This window comes from Haemorhous mexicanus, chromosome 2 (genome assembly GCF_027477595.1).
Source record: "Haemorhous mexicanus isolate bHaeMex1 chromosome 2, bHaeMex1.pri, whole genome shotgun sequence".
Lineage (NCBI taxonomy): Eukaryota > Metazoa > Chordata > Aves > Passeriformes > Fringillidae > Haemorhous > Haemorhous mexicanus.
Genome location: NC_082342.1, coordinates 65,658,087 through 65,678,842, shown reverse-complemented (window position 1 = coordinate 65,678,842; position 20,756 = coordinate 65,658,087). Strand labels below are relative to the sequence as shown.

The 20,756-nt window shown below is 40.7% G+C and overlaps 1 protein-coding gene across 1 annotated transcript; it reads left to right on the top strand.

The window, feature by feature from the left end:
• The first annotated feature begins 5,033 nt into the window (after positions 1-5,033).
• Positions 5,034-10,395, top strand: PCDH20 (protocadherin 20). Its single transcript, XM_059839122.1, has 2 exons — positions 5,034-5,195; positions 6,296-10,395. Exons 1-2 carry the CDS (start codon positions 5,055-5,057, stop codon positions 8,990-8,992), a joined length of 2,838 nt encoding a protein of 945 aa, XP_059695105.1. The 5' UTR covers positions 5,034-5,054; the 3' UTR covers positions 8,993-10,395.
• Positions 10,396-20,756: the final 10,361 nt, after the last annotated feature.

Below are 20,756 nucleotides of genomic sequence, written 5' to 3'. Positions count from 1 at the left end.
AAGAAGTCAGTGAAAGCAAATGTTCATATGCTGTGTAACACAGTATTAAAAACTCTGGTAAAAAGATGTGTTGGAATATAATCTGAGTTAAAGTCTTCCTTCCTCTTGTATTTTTAGAAAACTATACTTAGTTCATAAACTTTGAATTAGGTTTTCTTTTGAAAATAAAGTTGTGATTCGACTAAAAATATATTGAATATATCTATATCTAGATAGATTAGATAGATAGATAGATAGATAGATAGATAGATAGATAGATAGATAGATAGATATCTTTCTCACTGCTGGACTATATTGACATTTTTCCAGATGAAAAGAAAAGCACAAAATGCATGGAGACATATATAAAACATCATATCCAAAGAACTCGTACTTTTATGAAACCTCAAAAGAATCTGAGGAAGTTGGTCAAATGTGTCAAATACTTGTTGTAGAGACAGCAGGAGTTTTTTGTTTTTTTTTCCTCAAGTCTCTTTTCTCTGCCTCTGTTTATCAGTTCTGATTTGTGATACTTCAACACAGCAGTCCCCAACAGGCACTAAGCTAACCAGACAGGAAAATCTCATCCACCTTTGTCAGCTTTCCTTTCAAACACCGCTTTGCCTCTTGGGGTATTCCTTCGTAAGTTTAGAAACTGCTTTCACAAGTTAGCTACTTTCTTGTAAGGTTGCCATGACAGAAGCAGAGTTTTGTTCATGAAAAGCTGTTGAGCAGAACCTTGCAGGTTCACCTTGCAAGAGCTTCCAAGAACCAGCCCTTTGAAAGGGTAACTGGAGATTTGAGTGACACAAACCCCAAAGAGTCGTTCACTTTCCAGCTCGACTGTTGCTTTATTTAAGCTGGACCCAGAGTTTCTGCTGCCTCACAGTGACACAAGGGAAAGCAGTGCCAGGGTCCCTCTCCTGCTCTGTGCCGAGAACGGAATGATCATGCTAGGTCTGATCTACAGTGACACAGAATGATCACAGCTTTCAGTAAAGCACGAGTGCCAGATGCTCAGCACTTCTGCGAGAAAGGTCACTATCTAATATTCATAAGTCTTTCACACTGTAATCCACCACCCTGCACAGGAAGTTCAGCATGTAAGGCATTTTCCTTACTGAGCAGCAAAACAATAAAACATGTATATTGCTAAAAGTTAAAAAGATCTCTTTTACTTGCCCTGTATCTCCTGCAGTTTAAAATCTTCAGTGAAGTGGCAGTCTGTCAGTCATGTGCCTTTCTTAGATTTCCTGTGACTAGAAATCAATACTCACACCAGGGCTTTCACTGCAAAATGGGACTGTTTCCCACTGAAGAGTACCCGTCTCAAAGTATCACACTGACTGGAATCTAAAAAAAATTGCTGTCTGAATCAGTTAAATTTCCCTGATGGGGAAATCTCACGCCACAATCTTTCTCTGTACAACCACAGGTTGTAGCAGAGAGTTTTTTGCTAGATTGAGGGGGCAACATGTCCCTGCATCCCCGTCTCTTCTAAAAGTTGTCCACAGTTGCCAGCTATGCCAAAAGATACTATTTGATATTCTCTTTCAGGAGTGATGGTCCTGAATGAATCACCTGGGAAGGCTCCCATCTGCCACTGGAACTCTGCCCACAAAAACAAGGCATTTCAATTCAGTATCAATAACTCTGTTCTTTATTCAGGATAAAGTAAATACTCTATTTTTACCATACCAATAATGTACTTTTTCTGTCTGATCTATTTATCAATAACTATGAAACTTCTCAGAGGGCCTGTCACTAGATCTCAGACTTGCGGTTTGTGACATACTTGAGGCAATCAGGAATCCCACAGAAATGGTCTCATTTGCTCCTTCTCAATCACTAATTGCAACATGAATATTGGATGCAGTGATAACCAAATTTTATGAAGAAGATGCAAGTTAAAAAGCTACGTTTAACTACATGTGGTTGAATGGCTTTAGGCACATAAATTGCTAACATCTTTGTCTCAGAAAACATAACTCGGCATAGAAACATAATTAAATCAGTTCAATGTTTTCCTGCAACTTTGGAAGGAGTTCTTCCCCCAAAATAATGAGTGAAGGAGCCAGTTTGGTATCTTTTCTATACTGCTGTTTCTCTCACAACCTTCATTTCATATCCCACACACAGCTGGAGTACTTCTCCTTAAACAGGCTGGAGTACTTCTTAACCAGGAGATTTATTAGACACATTAGTCTTTAAGGAGCCTTTAAGACTTACTAGAGGATTCTGATGCCTAACAAAATAAAATATTATAGAGGTACCAGATGCTCCACAAAGCTTTTAGTTCTACTGATACACCTGTGCTTTAATAAAACAAAAGTCATCAAGTATAATGAAAACCTGAATACTATAATAGTAAAGTCACCATTCACCCTATCAGCAGCCCAAGGGAATTGCAGTGACTGTAATAGTATGAAAAATGATGTAGGAATAGGTCAGTAATTCCAAAAGCATAAGAGGAAGAAATACCATAAGAGGAAACTGTGACATCAGAGAAACAAAACCCAAAACTTAATGGTAGAATTTTGTAGGGACTTCAGATTCATTCATGAGTAGACTACCAATTTACAAAAACTAAAATTATAGTGTTTATGAATTCCAACTCCACATAAATCAGTGTCAAAATCTGACTGAAATACAAATGAGTCAATATTTCTGTTGAACTGAATAAAATTAGAGCAGATGTGAGTCAACTAAAAGCATCTGCCAGGCATGTCCAGTCAAACTATCTTAAACAGGATTGAGTTTATGGGCACCTTTAACACCAAGCAATGTTCAGAACAGCACATATGGATGAGAATTTAGTAAAGGACTTGAGTAGTTTGATTTCTTTCTTGAATTATGCATGTTCACTCTGAACTGTATACACTGCATTGTCTGTTCTATTTGTGCTAGAAATGAATGGCAAAGATATAAACAATTTATAAGGGCGGTCCATACTGAGTGGTTTCAAAACCCTAGAGATTAATGAATAATAAATAAACCCAAACCTTTTTTTAGTACCATAATGCTTTACTGTTTAGCTCACATATGATTATTGTGCTAGTGTCATTTTTGGGATGAAATGGTTATTAAAATCACAGTGTATTTCCAAGAGTTTCACTGAATAAAGCAGAGCCTGATTCCACTGCCATTTACTTTAGCAAGAATGGGGTATTTTTCTAATTCAGACAAACAGTATTGCACTATTTATATTTCAAGGATGGAGAATATGGGACAAAGGAATTAATATGATTTGTTTACAGTCCCAGAGAAAGTCAGTCTTGGAAGTTTTTGTTTCTATTCTGTTCTGTTCTATTCTATTCTATGCTATGAAGCTCGTGCCACAGCTCTCATCCTCACAACACCCAAGAACATGCCAAAAGTTGCTAGACAATATTTTTCACTTATTATTTTCTTTTGAAAAATGCAGTTTTACAAAAGACTCAGGCATTAAGTCAGCTTTGGACTGGGATTCCAATTATACTGGGTTTTGCTTCTTTGCTTTGGATTGGACATGGAGTTTGTCTCATGGAATTGGAAAAGGAAAAGGGAAGAGTAATTTTTCTTTTAACTGAAGGAAAATGTTTTGCTGTGCTCTATGTTTTAGTGCCTAGCTGAGAAGAAATGCCTGCCCACTGTGCTTGCCACGGAGCATGGAGATACTTAAGGTGGTCTTCAGGCCCTGTGATTTAGTGAGTTTCAATTCCCACACAAACATTACCTCTGCAAAGGGCAGCTCCATTGTGCTTGAGAGTCCCAGTACTCAAGCTTTCAGCAGTAGCCTGGATACAGACCATTGAGCAGTTCAGGCTAAAGATGGACATCAAAAATTCTATTTTAGCTGTTTCAGACAGAAAGTGTAAGTAATGCTGGGGAGGTGAGCAATCCTTTTGATAGTCCAACATGTTAAATGAATGTGTAATTGGTCTTGCGCTATCTAAAGTTTCCTGAGTTCTGATAATTTCACATCTAGCTCTATGGCAGGCTTATAGTCTAGCCAATAGTGACTGGAGACTATAAAATGAAAACACATAATTTTCTGCTGCAGAGATCCTTTGAGTTCTTAGCCAGCAGCAAATCCTAGTTGCTGCTCTAATTCAGCAGGACACTCTTTGCACCAATCAAGTGCTCACAATCTCTTCAAAAACATGACTTTCATTTCGTGCAGGAACAAGCTGCTCAATTCACCAAGGCTCCGCAATGCCAATGCAGCCGTTAATTCTCCATTTGCCTGCTGACACTCACGCCACAACACAGAATCTCAGAATGGTTTCGGTTGGAAGCAAATTTAAAGATCATCTTAGTTCCAACCCCCCCCCGTGAAGAGCAGGGATGCCACCCACTAGATCAGGTTGCTCAGGGCCCCATCCACTCTGGCCTTGAACATGTCCAGGGATAGGGCACCCGCAGGCTCCCTGGGCAACTTGTTCCAGCGCCTCACCACCCTCGGAGTAAACAATTTCTTCCCTAATACCTCATTTAAATCTGTCCTCTTTTAGTTCAAAACTGCTCCCCTTGTCCGATGACTATCGGCCCGTGTAAAAAGTCGTTCTCTGTCCGCTTTCTACAGACGAAGAACAAGAAGAGATTATTTTCATTTTAATATCTTTTTCCCGCCTTAATTTCCAGACGGGTCTACCTTCTTTCCCTGGTCCCAGTGCTGCTCGGGCGAGCACACACACTCCCAATACCCCCGCTCTCCGCTGTGGCAGCGCCGCTGGGCTCAGCACGGCGACCGCTTCCCTCCCTGCCCGCTGTTCGCTTCCCTCCCTGCTCGCTGCCACTGTGCTCCCTGCCGTGTGCCCGCTGTGCTCCCTGCCCGCTGTGCTCCCTGCCCCGTGCCCGCTGTGCTCCCTGCCTGCTGTGCTCCCTGCCCGCTGCCCACGGCGCTGCCGCAGCCTCCGCGGACGCACCCCCGCGTCTCGCCCGCCCGCCCCCCTCCCGGCCGAGCCCGTGACTGTTCCCCTGTTCCGGCCCTTCCCGCGGCGGAGGGGGAGTGTCCTGGGCGGCGCGCACATCCCGGGCGGCGCGCACATCCCAGCCCAGCCCAGCGCGGCGGCGGCGGCGGCAGCGGCGGGGGAATGGGCAGCCGCGGGGAGCAGAAGCGCCGGGCGGGCGGCGGAGCGGACGGGCTGCCGGAGCGCAGCCGGCGGCGGCAGCGGTGGCCGGGCATGGGGCCCCCGGGCGGTCGCGACAGCTCCGGCGCCCGCGGCAGCCTGCAGGTGAGGGCCGGGCGGCGGGAGGGGGGGACGCGCCGCGTCCGACCACCCGAGCCCGACTTCGCACGCAGCAGCGAAATTGGCAACAAATTGGCAGAAAAAGCACCAAAAAAACAACAAACACGGCAGACCGTGTATGCGTGGATATGTTTGTTGCGTCTTTTTCTCTCCAAAGATCAGGGCAGCCGCGAAAAGTTTATATTTGTTGCTGCTGCCGGCGCGGATTGTGGCAGAGAGCCGCGGAAAAGCGAATGGGTGATTAGAAAGACGGGAAGGAGGAAAAATTTCCTTCGTGGAGACGATGCCTGAAGTTACTTTCGGGGAGCTCCTTTCCATCTGTGGGTAGCGGGCGACACTCTCGCCAGCGCGGGCAACTTGCTCCGCGCAGCCCCTCCGCTCCGCGGCTCCTCTGCGCAGCTCGCGTTGTCCGCCGGCAGCAGAGGGACCCTGCGGAGTGGCGCGGAGGTGGCCGGGGACCCGTCACGGCGGGGCTGGAGCCGCCGGCTCCGCGACCGAGATAGGCAGGGACCCCCCAGGAGCGCGGCGCCTCCACCGGGACCCCCGAGGGCTCCGCGGAGCGGGCCGCCTCTCCGCTGCGCCGCGGGACCCGTGAACATGCGGGAAAAACAGCTTTCGGGACGTGGCTGGGGGAAGGGGCAGCGAGGGACGCGTTCCGCATTTGTGCTGTGGAAGGGGAAGGGGACGAACAAATGTTTGGGGATGTGCAAGGGGATGCCCCGGTTTGGGATGCGCTTGTGGTTGGGAGTAAAGGTGCCGCTGGTGAGACGGGCGAGCTTGGGGCGGGGGCAAGAGGGAAAATGGCACGTCGGGGCGCAAGTGCTGCTGGGGGGCGGGGGGAGGCAGGGTGCCCCCGGGCCATCCTGGCGCTGCGTATTTGCTGTGGGGGATGCAGCTGGTGTTGCCTGGAGGGTACAGATGGTGATGCCCTGGAAGTAGCTGCTGTACTGGGAGGATGGTGGGGAGAGGGAGGATGGCTTCATGTTGCAGATGCAGCACTCGCTGCTCGAAGTGGAAGTGGGGGAGGCAGTGGAGGGGGGGAAGTGCCAGCCCTTCCTTACACCCCTGTGCTTCTCTCTTCTCAGCATTTGCTCCTCTTCCTGCTCTTCATTGGGCCTTTCAACTGCTTTGCCAGTTACAGCCGTGCCACTGAGCTCTTCTACAGCCTCAACGAGGGGCTGCCTGCTGGGGTGCTCATCGGCAGCCTGGCCCGTGACCTGCGGCTCCCAACGGCTGGTGGCCAGCAAGCTGCATCTCTGCAGCCCCCACTTTCCTTCACCCTGGCCTCCCATGGCTTGGGCGGACAGTATGTGCAGCTGGACAACCGCTCCGGAGAGCTGCACACCTCAGCGGTGGAGATAGACCGGGAAACTCTATGCGTGGAAAGCAATGGGGCCACCATCTTCGGGGGATCAGCTGCTGTCTCCTCTTCCTCCCCCTCGCCAGAGTCATGCCTACTGCTGCTGGATGTGCTGGTACTGCCACAGGAGTACTTTCGCCTGGTGAAGGTAAAAATTGCTATCCGTGATGTCAACGACAACGCTCCCCGCTTCCCTGTGCCCCACATCCGCCTCTCGGTGCCTGAGAATGCACCTGTGAACACCCGCCTGGCTATCGAGCACCCCGCCCTTGACCCTGACATGGGCACCAATGGTGTCCAGACCTACCGCCTGCGAGATAACTATGGTGTCTTCACCCTGGATGTGGAGGAGAATGAGAATGGGGAGAGGACTCCCTACCTGATTGTTATGGGGTCACTGGACAGGGAGACACAGGACGAGTATGTGACGGTCATCGTCGCTGAGGATGGGGGGACTCCTCCGCTCGTGGGCAGCGCCACCCTCACTATTGGCATCAGTGACATCAATGACAACTGCCCCCAGTTCAATGACTCACAGCTCAACATCACTCTCTATGGGAATTCCAGCCTAGGGACGCACGTGGCTACTGTCCACGCGGTGGACATGGACCTTGGATCCAATGCCCAGATCACCTACTCCTACAGCCAGAAGGTCCCCCAGCCATCCAGAGACTTGTTCCATCTGAACGAAAGCACAGGAGCCATCACACTCTCCACTAAAGTTGATGGGGACACTCCAAGGCTACACAGGCTGATCATACTGGGCAACGGTCCTGGCTGTATTCCTGCCGTGATTACGGTGCTGGTGACTATCATCAAAGTCATGATGAGGCCCCCTGAAGTTGTTCCTCGTTTCATAGCTAATGAAGTGGAAGGGGTGGTCTACTTAAAGGAACTTGAGCCTATCAACACCCCCATAGCATTTTTTACCATCAAAGACCCCGATGAAAAATACAAAGTCAGTTGCTATTTGGATGGTGATGGGCCTTTCAGACTTTCTCCGTACAAGCCATACAACAATGAATACCTGTTGGAGACCACGAAGCCTTTGGACTTTGAGACACAGCAGCTGTATGAAATCTCCGTAGTTGCATGGAACTCTGAAGGATTTCATGTCAAGAAAGTTGTCAAAGTACAGGTTCTGGATGACAATGACAATTCACCAGTTTTCTCTGAACAGCTGATAGAATTGTCCATTGAGGAGAACAATGTCCCCAATGCTTTTTTGACCAAACTGCATGCTACTGATGCTGACAGCGGAGAAAGAGGGCAAGTGTCCTATTTCTTAGGTCCTGATGCCCCTTCCTATTTTGCTTTAGATAAAAACACAGGAGTTCTTACAGTTTCCACCCAACTGGACAGAGAAGAAAAAGAGAAATACCGATACACTGTCAAAGCAGTAGATTCTGGATTCCCTCCAAGAGAATCAATAGCAACTGTCACCATCACTGTATTGGATAAAAATGATAACAGTCCAAGATTTATCAATAAGGATTTCAGCTTTTTTGTGCCAGAAAACTTTCCAGGTTTTGGTGAAATTGGAGTTATAAGTGTCACAGATGCTGATGCAGGGCAAAATGGATGGGTTGCCCTTTCAGTTCTGAACGGAAGTGATATTTTTGTTATAGATACTGGAAAAGGAGTATTGAGAGCTAAAGTCTCCCTGGACAGGGAGCAGCAAAGCTCCTACGTTCTGTGGATTGAAGCAGTTGATGGCGGTGATCCTGCCCTGTCTTCTACAGCAAAAATAACCATCCTTCTTTTGGACATAAATGACAACCCTCCTTTGGTCCTGTTCCCTCAGTCTAATATGTCGTACTTGCTAGTCCTTCCTTCTACCCTTCCTGGCTCTCCCATCACTGAGGTCTATGCTGTCGATAAGGACACCGGCATGAATGCAGTCATCGCTTACAGTATCATAGGAAGAAGAGGCCCTCGACCCGAGTCATTCAGGATTGACCCCAAAACTGGTAATATCACCTTGGAAGAGTCACTGATGCAGAATGACTATGGCCTCTATCGGCTGCTTGTAAAAGTTAGTGATCACGGCTACCCAGAGCCTCTCCATTCCACTGTCATGGTGAACCTTTTTGTCAATGATACTGTCAGCAATGAGAGCTACATAGAAAGCTTGTTAAGGAAGGAGCCTGATATCAGTGTAGAAGAAAAGCAGCCACAAATATCCATAGAGCCTACACATAAAAAAATGGAGTCAGCATCCTGCATGCCTACCTTGGTAGCTCTTTCCATAATAAGCTTGGGTTCAATTGCTTTAGTAACGGGGATGGGAATTTACATTTGTCTAAGAAAAGGGAAAAAGCATCACAGAGCAGATGAAAACTTGGAAGTACAAATCCCATTAAATGGAAGAATTAACCTGCACATGTTGGAGAAAAAACCAGTGGAGATTTCTAACATTTGATGTTTCTTTGTGTATAAGTCCAACATCTGAAAAACCCTGGAGGACGCTAAAACACCTAGCTGTAGGTTGTATTGACAGAGGTTGCAATGAAGGACTGCTAATTTATAACTTAATATTATAATTGTAAATAGCTGTTTACAGTTTTTTAAATTCAATTTCAGTGTACAGCTTTTTTATGAAATGTTAGTAACTAACAGCTAGCACCCTGACTATAAAAACGTGGATGTCATTTCCAGCTTTCATAAATCAATAAGATCAGTGAACATAAAAAGGGTGAAGGTAAGATGATTCTTTTAAACTCAAGTTTTAAAAGTCTTTTTAACCACGAGAGGGCATCGGATGCTCCTGAGCAGGGAACTGTTCAAGGTACTGTCCATGAGATAAACAGAATATATTTTAAATATATTGATTTTAATATAAAATACCTATTGGCATACAGACATTTAACCACTACAAAAAAAAAAAAAAAAAAGAAATGTCTGTCCCGATGTATGTATAATAAAAAGAATAAATATGTTAAAATGCACTAGTAATGAAAACCAGAATGTTTATTACCTCACAAGTAAAGCTTATACAGTAGGGTAGAAGAGGCATTAACAAGAAGTGCAATTCCTGTTGAGCAAGAATGCAAGATATTGTAATGAGAATCTGAACTGCTGTGACATATCATTCATTTTTCTCCAGATTCCACTATCATTATCATTTACTCCAGCAATCTGCTGGTCATTTTTATGGAAAAATTATATTTAATATTTCCTAAAGCAAATAATGACAGAGCCCCATCCTCATCCTCATAAACATGCCAGATGCAAGGAAGCAAGGGAATGGCTAAATCCTTAGTTGTCACAAAAGTGGTGGTATTTTTTGTACTTTGAGCAATCTGTCAATAGTACTCCATCAGTTGGGTTGTGCAGTAGATTTTTGTTATGTGTTACTTCTGAATCTGATCTGCCAGATGAAAACAAAAATCACTTCACATTCTAAGGAATTGTAGGACTTTTTTTGTTCTGACTGTTGCTCCTTTCTGGATTGGTATTTCATGTGAAAGATCTTGTTTCTGACTTTTGGCGACCATTCCTGGCTCCTTTTCATTGGCTTTGATTTTGGATTAGATCCAGAATCTAACTTGTAAGACTGGTGGCATATTTTCTTGATAATTTATTCTTTGCTGTATCCTCTGCAACAAAGCAGCAATTTTATCAGTGATGTATTACTTTCACTTCATTTTAAGAGCTGAGAACTATCTTTTGTATGATGATTGCATCAAATTTCTCTGTGTGAACAAGATAAATTAGTGTTATGCTTAAAAATTATTATTTTGATTTCTTGCATCATATGTCTGTAATGTACCAAAAGTGTTTATATGTCTGCAAATTAAAGCTATATATTTTCATAATAACTCATTCTCTCTCTCCTAGAATTTTAATTATAAAGCTAAATATTATTTCAGTTATAAGAAATGCATTTTTCACAAGCTCTTAGGTGCTGGCTGTCTTGTGTGACATGTCATAATACTTTCACAAATTAGTACATTTCAAAATCATTAATGACAGTTTATGCTGTGCTTCTTGAAATTACCAGCAAAGACAGCTGTATGTCAGCTGCTGTAAGTGGTGAGGCAGCTCGTACCTGTTTTGAAAGTAGGGAATGCAATTTGAGGCAGTTTTTGATTTTTCTCTCTGTGACTGGCGCATTACTTTATCTTGAACCTACTGAAATGTTAGGGTTTCTAATAGATACTGGTTTACTTAGTCAGAGTAAAAATATTAGCATGATACCCATAATTTTGCCATCCTGGCTATAGGATTTTTTTTTTTTTCCAGGTTAGAATATTTTCTGTTTGACCATGATCTGATAACTGTGTTTCATAAAATTTAATTCAGCCTGTCAGAGCTTTGTGGTCAATCACCTCTTTTCCTTTATTTTCATCTTATCAAAATATAAAAATGGTATGTATCCCTGAAATGCATTTGGCACAAAAAGACTTTGTTACTTATCTCTGAAGAAAAATTACATTATATCTTTGGAAACAGCTTCATTATTATATATACTGTGCATTGCTGTGGTGCTGAAGCTAGATCCTCTGCATTTTTCTCTTCAGTAAGGAGGCAAGGTAACTGAAAGACAGGATTCTTTTCATTGCTCTTCTCTTATTTCAATTAGCAGTCCAATATATTCTCAAGACAGTTTAAACAGGATCCAACCCAAGACTTAAGAAATGCAATTAAAAAATAATCCTGATCCTTCAGTGTGTGTTCATATAACACTGGGCAGATGCTTTTGTTCAGGTTTGACAAAGACATAGGCTTGACCCTGTTTGATTAAGCTTTGGTTGAACATGCTGTTCTTGTTGCCCTTTCTTTTTTTGTTTGTTTAGATGAAGCGTGTTTCTAATGCGCAATAAAATGCAATGTTACGAGCCTGTTAAAGCCAAAGTACTGCTCGTGAAGCAATTCACTCATGATTTTCTACACATTTAAAGAAAATGGGTTTAAAATCACACCTGCAGCCATACCAACACTTGTGCAGAGGAATTGATACAGGATAAGACCTTGTAGAGCACATTTTTTGCTTTCTGTGAGTAGTTTTTCTGTGGGTAATGTCACTGAAAATGGCAAAATACACAGTGGGCTGGATTTTTTACTCCATATTTGGTGTTACTTAAAAAAAAATATACAGCTATTAACATCAAGCATAATAGTTAAACCTGCAATGTTGAGCCTAAAAATTATTAAAAAAAACAACAAAACAGGAGTCTTACATTTGTAGAACCTGGGAATTTCTTCCTAAAAAATACTTTTTCTCAGCTGTAAAATTCTTCATACTGGCTGTATAGCAAACATGTTTCTGTTTCCAAAGTATCCCTTCCTGAAATTCCTTTCACATGAAAACACATTTTTAACGAGTATAACTGAAGTAAATTAAACTCAGATATAAAAGGCCTATTTTATTACCACCTTGTGCAGTGCACTTGCCAAAATATATGCAAATCTTGTTGACACTGGTAGTTGAGCTGGCACAAAAATAAATGTCTCATTCATTTACAGTATCCACTGATCAATCTTAGAGTGGGTGCCCTTTGTGCATTTTTATAAAAAATGAGATTGTCCTAAGTTTTATGTTGCCAAAGTGTCCCTAACTTGCTATGCAAACACTTTTTCATTAGAATTAACAAATTAAAAAATGAAAGACAAGAAATGGGCAGTGAGCCCAGTGGCAGCAGACAGAGAAAATCAGTCTTCTCTTTCTCCTTCATTTTATTCTTTTTAAGGAACTCTTTGAAGTTATTGTTTTGATGCAAAACTAACCTAACACCTGGCTGAATATCAATAAAGGATGAGATGTAAGAGTGTGGAAAGGGAATTAGAGCTATTTCCTTTTTCTTGTGTCAAAAACTCAGAAAACATTTAATCTTATGGTCATTTACTTCCAGTTTTCAGTATCAGGGTTCAAACATGCAACTGTGCCACAGTCCACTGAGAAGAATGTAAAAAGCTGCCACTCTCTTAGCAGGACATCCAAGGAGAGGTACAGTATTAGCAAAACTTGGCCTCCCTGACAGCAGTGACAAACCCTTGATTACTGGCAGGGGTTTCATTGCAGAGTTTCTGCCCCTAACTGCTGCTTTGGGAAGATTGCCTTAAAGTACTCAAACACATGAATTTGGTGGGTAGTCCATGACTATTTCACCTCCTGGTTCAAAGCAGTGAACTTTCTGGGAGCAGTGGCCTACATCACAAACTACCTTGCAGTCTGGCATAACTGCAGTTACAAGGCACCTCTGCCACAAAGAAATCATCAGCTTAATATGCAGAGTGTTTATTTTCATAATTAATGTCCCTTATCAGAGCCATGCTGGAAGCTGACTGCCACCTTCCCTATACTATGCTTCTCACCATCTTCTTGCAGACATTAGTTTCTTTGTGCATTCCTCTCATCTGTGTAATTTAGGGAGAAAACAATGCAAAAAAATTTAATCTTTTAATTAATTAGCCAGCTGAAACTAACAACTTTATTTAGACCACTCTTCTTCAGAGCTGGAGTTTGAGGAGCTAAGCATGTTTAGCTCCATTACTGAAATAATTTGAGTTTAAAGAGATGTCTAGTGAAACTTAGAGTGGAGATAAACATATTTGGCACCTTCATTTCCTATAGAGTAGGTTTGTATAGTTTTTATACAAGTAATAGTTGCCCAGTGAGATATAAGTTTCAGAAATTAGTTTTATGCTTTATTTTAATAGTGTGAGAATTATTTTTAGGAAGCTATTTGAAAGGTTTTTGCAACATGTCATAATTTACAGTTTTCTGAGTTAAAACATGCAAAAGTACTTGTGCAGGCAGCATTGCGATTTCCTTTTCACTCTCTGTACCAGACTGAACCAGGAGATAAGATAAAACTGTCATCTGCATTCTGAGATGGTGAGATTCAAGGATTTTAGCTCACAAAGAAATATGAAGTTATACAGCTCTGTTTTTCACATTATGGATGACAAAAATACTTTATTCTTATATGCAGATTGCTAACTAACCTAATCTTTGGGTATGTTCTATCTGAATGTTTCAGTGATTTCTGCTATATTTGCATTTTAGTTTCATTACAGAGTGAATTTTAAAGGCCAAATTTCAACTCTCATTTTTTTTCTGATGAGAGTACTTTGAACAGGTGCTTAGAAAACATTGTTCTGAATGAAGAAACGTTGAATCATTTATAATGCATTCAGTCATTTATTCCACTGCTTGTAAAAACAAGTACAGGCTTACAGGTTGAAGCTGCCAGTTTGCATATTGCTAGCTAACACTGCTGCTAAGTAGCAAACACTTTAACTGAAATACATTGTAAGGGATTATTTCAACTGTTCAAACCAAGAGGACTTGCATTTTAAACACCAAGTTAGAAGTTTGTCTATTCCCAGCAGCCTTGGCAGCATTGATTTTATGTAGTGTGCTAACTATTCTGACCTATTTTCCATCTTCAAAGTTTGGGTGAAGTATTCATCCTCAGAGCAAGACAGTGAGATGAGAACTCATCTTTTTGAGCATAACAGGAGTGACAGTTTGATTTCTGTATCTGGTGCCAGCATCTAATGCTACCTGAGATGCCTTAAGGTATCCCCCCCTGGCCTCGAGCTGCTCCTTGGGAGGAGTGCAGGCTTTCTCTCAATGAGCTGTCATAAATACCAGCTCAGTGCAGATGCTTTGGCTATTTTAGAAGGTGTTCAGTAAATGCTAATGTGTGTTGAATTGAGTCTTTGATACAGTTCATCTCCATATTTGTACATCTGTCTTGGCATGTCTACAGACAGGTATTGATCACTGAGCTCGGGGTCTGAGCTTCCACTATAATCTGTGAGTTTCATCAGCACAGGCAATAGAACTAGAGAGTGCTTCAGTTTGTGCTAAAGTGGGAATTCAGGCAAGCTTTAGCTGCTCTGAAAATTAGTATCAAGTGCTATCTAGATTGCCCTTGGGCGTCTCAAGATTCTGCACAGTGCTGTCAGGGAGTCTTGTGCCTTTCTAGAGTAGTAGCTAGGTGCCAGGAGAGCAAAGCAGCTAAAGATGATGTGAGAAAACTATGGATAGGCATGCATATCCCACATATGGTGGTGACACAGTGAGTGTATCACCCTTTCAACTCCACTGAGCAGAGCTTGACAGACTATAACAGGAACATAAAACATAGATCGGAGACATCTGATGCTTAGTATCAGAGCCAAAAAAAAGACCTGCAAGCCTAAAATGTAACTACTATCATAACTGACTGATAACTTCTCAAACCTAAATTCATCCCATGTAGTATTGCAGGCAAGTCACTCCTAAAGGACACTGCAAAAGAAGGCGTACCTTTGATTTATATGATGGCAGAGCACTCAGTGCTGAGGAGGTAAGAAAATTTTGTTATTTTTCAAGTGTTTTCAGTTGTGTATTTGGAGCTGATGCTAGCAAGAACATTCTTTAGCCTTCTTTTGGAAACTGAGCTATTATTTTTAATATAAAGACTCAAATGTCAAAATCTTCCAAGGCTGAAGAGACACAATCATGCTTTATCTACTAAAGAAGCATTGCATGGAAATGGAGGTACTTGGCCTTGAAACACCTCCAAAACTTTTCTTTAAACAATCAGTGAGAGCTGAGGGGTTAGAAAACCAGGGTAAACACTGTTCTGTGCATTTTCCTCCTTGACAAGCAGACTTTGGCATGCACACAGCTACACAAAAAATTGAAGATGTTACCTTAGATATTTTTCAGACATAATAGTCTCCTCAATGTTCAGAATTTTTCAAACCTATTACCTTTCTTTGTGCTGCAATCGTATGAAAATTACAACCTCAAGACATTTATGGGATAAAGGTTGGTCATCCTCTGTCTAAGGTTCTATTTTCTGAGGAATGTGTTAATAAAACGTCTGGCTGACAGGGTACAAAGCAGAAATGCTTCTCAGGATGTGTTCAGGACAGACAGAAATAGAAAAGAACAGAAGACAGCAAGAATAAATAAATGCAGTCAAAATGGAAGAGTCCTTTTCTGAGATCGCACATGAGAAACAAAATTAAGTGATCAGAAACAATAAAAAGAATATTTCTGGAGGTACTGGATTTACTGAGTATCAGCAGTGTTAAGCCTCCCCTTTCAGCAATTGCTCATCCTTTTTCTTAACCTCTAAGAATGAGAGCTTGTTGCAGAGCTTTAGGACCTCCTGACACAATCTACTAACACAAAGTATATTAAAAACTGATTCACATTGTCAGCAGGTCACAATTGTATAGAGAAATCAAGGCTTTGAGTAAAATATCTTTAAAGTGTCTGTCTTATTATGATAAGAGCATTCCCTTTTCCTGGTGCATTTCTGTAGTGTTATTATGTTGGGTGCATTCATTTTTGCTAACTCATGACTAAGCCGTATTATTACAAACATTTGCATCTTCTCAGCCAATACATAAGCTGATACTGTGACATAAATTTTCCTGTGAATGCCGTTAAAGTAATGAGAACTTTTTTTGCAACAATACACAAATAGCAGATGTGCTTCTGTCCTCACTTTCCTAAAGTGCATAATCATAGGGTAACCTTCTTCTTTATTAAAAGAATAAACATTTCATTACATAAGGACAAGAGGGTTCTGATATCATCCTGTGTTAATACACAGGTGTACATCCTGCAGATGTTTTTTCAAATGGTTCCTTTGCATATCTCTGTAGAAATTGTAGAAGTCATCTTCTCATTTTGAGAGTGTCTTATTTTTTTGTTATAAGTCATAAGAGAAAAGCAAAAGCCACACAATTATACTGGTGTTCTCTTTTATTTGTTTCTGTTTACCTAGGTAGGTTTAGCTGGACTAAAACCACAAGGATATTGTGTTTGGGTTGCCCCTACATGAAGGAAGGTAATGATGAATCTGACTCCATGTTCTCAGAAGGCTAATTTATTATTTCATGATACTATAGTATATTAAAGAATGCTATACTGAACTATACTAAAAACTATAGAAAGGGTACTTACAGAAGGCTAAAAAATAATAACTCGTGGATCTTTCCGGAGTCTGACACAGCTTGGCCCCAGTTGGCCATTGAGTCAAAACAACTCACAGAAGAAACCAGTGAAACAGCCACCTGTTGGTAAACAATCTCCAAACATATTCCAAAGGAGCAAAACACAGGAGAAGCAAATCAGAAAATTATTGTTTTCCTTTTTCTCTGAGGCTTCTCAGCTTCCCAGGAGAAAAATCCTGAGCAAAGGGATTTTTCCAGCAAAATGTGAATGCCACACAAGGATGTTTGTCTCTAACTGGATTATCTTTGAATTTGAATTTTGAAACATCGTATGAAAAGTTAGGCACCTAAAAAGTAGATATGCAAATATCTGAGAAAGCAGTAAAGGAAGGAAGAATGCAGGAAAAAAATAAATGTTTTGCAGTCACATTCAATTTTGAAATTTCAAAGGTAATTAATGTATTAATCTCCTCAAGGATATTTTTCAATTTTCTCAGACACAATGAAAACAATTCAGTCCCTTCAGCTGTATGTACATGAGGCACACCCTCAGAGTCTTTGCTGCAGTCCTTTCAGGAGGTGAGTAACCTCATCTCTCACTAAGGTAAATCCATCTTAAAAGTGTTTAAGTATTTATATTAAACTATGAATATGGAAAAAATCAAACAAACTTATACTGTCCATCCCCATTACAACTACTTTGAAGACATCAAAAATTAAATATTTCAGGGTCGGAATATTTGTGTTGGTTGTAAATTCCATTTGCTATTGTCTTTGATATTGACTATCAACATCTATCCACTGGTAATTTTATTTGAATGAATATACTTGACAAATAGTTTAATCAACAATATTTTTATTACTTAAAAATATTGAAACAAAATTCACAATTTTTTCTTTTCCCTATTTTATCTTCTGGAATAAAGATTATATTTTTAAAAAGTGATACTTTTTTTGGTGTTATTATCAGCTATAATACGGAATTATAAGACCATTACAGAGCATTCAAAGATTTTTCTCTTAATATTTTTTTCTAGAGCCTGGTAGTATTTTGTCATTTTCCAAATAAGCTTTTAGACTTTGACTTGTAATATAATGAAATTAAAAACTGCTGGAGGCTGGGATGTCAGTATTAACAGCATCCAGAAATGCCAAGTCATGAGTGATTCCCAACACAGATTCATGTAATCCAGACTTAATAGATCTGTATAAGCAGTTTGGAAGTACACACATCTCAGATTGCTTCTCTAATCAAGGTGACTCTACAAGTCTCTTGTTGCAATGCTTGTGGTTTATGACATATCTCTGCTCTCAGTTCACAGTAGAAAGACATTGGAGCAGAGCCCTCTCTAAGGCACCTTGCTTAAATATCTGAAATTAAACAGAGTGAATCTAGATTATGTACTAGAACAAGAGAGAACCAAGTGTCATATTTCCCTTTCCCAGTTACAGAGGATGGGAAACACTCCTAAAGTGGTGCCACATACAAAATCTGTATGCTAACATCCTTTTCCAAGTATGGAAGTTTTTGTGTTAGCATTTGCTTGGGTTTTATTTAATCTTTGTAGGTGTGGAAGTAAATTTCTTTGAAGTGATAGGGACAGCTACATTTGATGCAACTGGCAGGTTTTTGCCGTGTCATTTTTTGAAAAAATGAAAACCCACAAATCATAAAAAGAATGAAATATAGCAGGCATAGAGGCAAGGAGGAAAGGAGTCTCTTTCCTACTCTGTCAGGTCTGCGGGTGATAGATGGCAGTGTGCTGAGTGTGCAGTTCTTCAATGGAAGGTGTTTGTGTGATAAGAAATACTGTGTGGGAATTACAAAACCAATATGTGTAAATCTGCTCAAGGGGAGTAAAAGAAAAAATCCTTCTAGCCTAATAAAGATGCACAGATTACTGGGAAGATTTTGAGCTGTTGCATGGGTCAAATAGAGCACAAAAGCTTATATATCATTGCCTCTTCAGAGTGTGTCAGAAAGCAATAGAAAAAACTATTTTTGAGGCATTTTACTTTTATAGCAAAACAGTGTTTAGGAATAATTTACTTGAGTTCAGGCTACTTTTGAATCAAGTGTTTTGCAAGGTGATCTGGGTGAAAAAACCCAACTTGATATGTGAAATCAGTCTGCAAAAGACATGCAATTTTTAGAGATTCTTTTGAGATTATGATTAACAATAAGCTACTGTAAAATTGAAAATTTTTTACACTATTATGGGGATTTCGGCACTTTCCATCAACTTTCATGAACTAAAAAATAATACAAAAAAAAAGGGAACAGTAGACAATTCAAACTATCTGAAATTTATTAAAGACAATGAAAGGAAGGGGGCCTTTCAATCAGTTCCACTAAGGGTCAAACTGAAATGACTTACTAGAAATAATAATGTGCATTAGGCCATAGTAAATAGAAAATTGGATGCATGAGTATTTTGCAGATGTTTTAAAGGAGCTGTCAATAATTTTTATTAAGCCAGATATACCTCCCCCTGTCCCCCTCTCCTCTCCCAACCCAAAAAAGAAGGGGGAAAAAGGAAAATATTTAAAGAGTACCAAGAAATTAGATCTACCTGGAAGCAATGAAACGAGTTGCTGTAGTGGTCAAAAAAAAAAAAAAAAAAAAAAAAAAAAAGAAGAAAAAGTATCAGCAGAAATTAATGGAGAGAAGGTACCAAAACCTATCAGATGAACAATTGTGGGTGAAATGAAACACAGAAATGAAAAACTTGAGTTTTTAAGAATTCATATGTAAGTAAAAGAGAAAAAAGCCCAAATATTATACAACCAGATGTGTGTGGATTTGTTCCTTTTTCTTTAGTTTATAGAACTGCTGCCTGTGACTCTGAGTGAATATCACCTCAGTTCCAAGTGTTCTATATATTAGTTCATTATTATGTTCACCCTCCTTTGATTTCACAAAAAGGATTTTTTTCTTTGATATAGTGGTGAGATTGCTCATCATTTCTTAATGAGATGATTGTGACCTTTTGCCAGCAACAAACAGAGGGGAAGACTGAAAGATAAATATGTGTTGAAACTTCTGGCATATGCTTAAGAGCTGAAGATACCAGAAGAGAAGGTAACATATGGGAGATTTAACACAGGTAAAGGTGAGACATATAACTGGAATAGAACAAATATCCTGCTGTAAGAATTCAATTATTTAATAATGTTGGACAATTAATAAAATTACAGTAGACCATGAAATGAAAACAAACCAACAAAATGATGGTAGAAAATTCCTGGGTCCAGCAAGATGCATTTTCCTTTGAGAATACAGCTGCTAAATAGTGAGTTTGGACACCTGACTATTAGTTCAAACTTGATAACTTCAATTCAGCTCAAATTTGTAAAACAAATTAATCTGAAAAGTAGTTTTTAAGGCACAGATACAAAAAAACTTCTGGAGGACAAACTGGTTCTCCTTTCCACCTAAGAGCACAGAGATACTCCAGGGTACTCTTGTACCCCTTTAATAATGAGTCTCAATTTCACCTGCAGTCTTTGAACATAGTCTCTATATCAGGGATTTGAACCACTGCTTTTCCATAAAAGGATACTTTATCTATTGAAGTGTATTAAAGTGGTGAGAAAAATCCTCATTCATCTGGTAATGAGTGAGTAGGAAAGAAATTATATTCTTTACTTCATAAGGATTAGACTTTATTTCCCATACCAAACAGAAAACTGAGCAACAGATACCAGAGCTGAACCTTTTTTTCTAGATTCGTTGGTGGTTAATTTGTTTAAATTGCAGAGTAACTAGAAGAATACAGATGTTATGCCAATATTCCGAGAGGTTTTATGTGATGACCCAAATATTTACAAGTAAAATAATACATAAAACTAGGTAAAATTAAGAAAAAGCTGTTGTGCAACTAACACCATAGTGAACTGGGGCTCTAGGATAAGGACATGGACCTGTTAGAGTGATTCCAGAGGAAAACCACTAAGCTGATCACAGGGCTGGAGCACCTCTCCTGTGAAGGCAGGCTGAGAGAGCGGAGGTTGTTCAGCCCAAAGAGGAGACTTTGGGGAGACCTAAAACCACCTTTCAGTACCTTAATGGGGCCTACAAGAGAGTTGGAGAGGAACATTTTACAATGAAATGAAGCGATAGGAAAAGAAGAAATGGCTTTAATCTGAAAGAGGGCAGGGTTAGATTCTAAATTAGGAAGAAATTCTTCACTGTGAGGCTGGTGAGGCACTGGAGCAGGCTGTCCAATGAAGTTGTGGATTCTCCATCCCCAGAAGTATTGAAGGCCAGGTAGGAT

Bases quoted from the DNA above. Each gene is read 5' to 3' on its own strand.
- PCDH20 (XM_059839122.1), top strand. From the start codon at position 5,055: ATGGGCAGCCGCGGGGAGCAGAAGCGCCGGGCGGGCGGCGGAGCGGAC. The intron at 5,196-6,295 runs GTGAGGGCCGGG...CTCTCTTCTCAG, and splicing joins GCGCCCGCGGCAGCCTGCAG to CATTTGCTCCTCTTCCTGCT.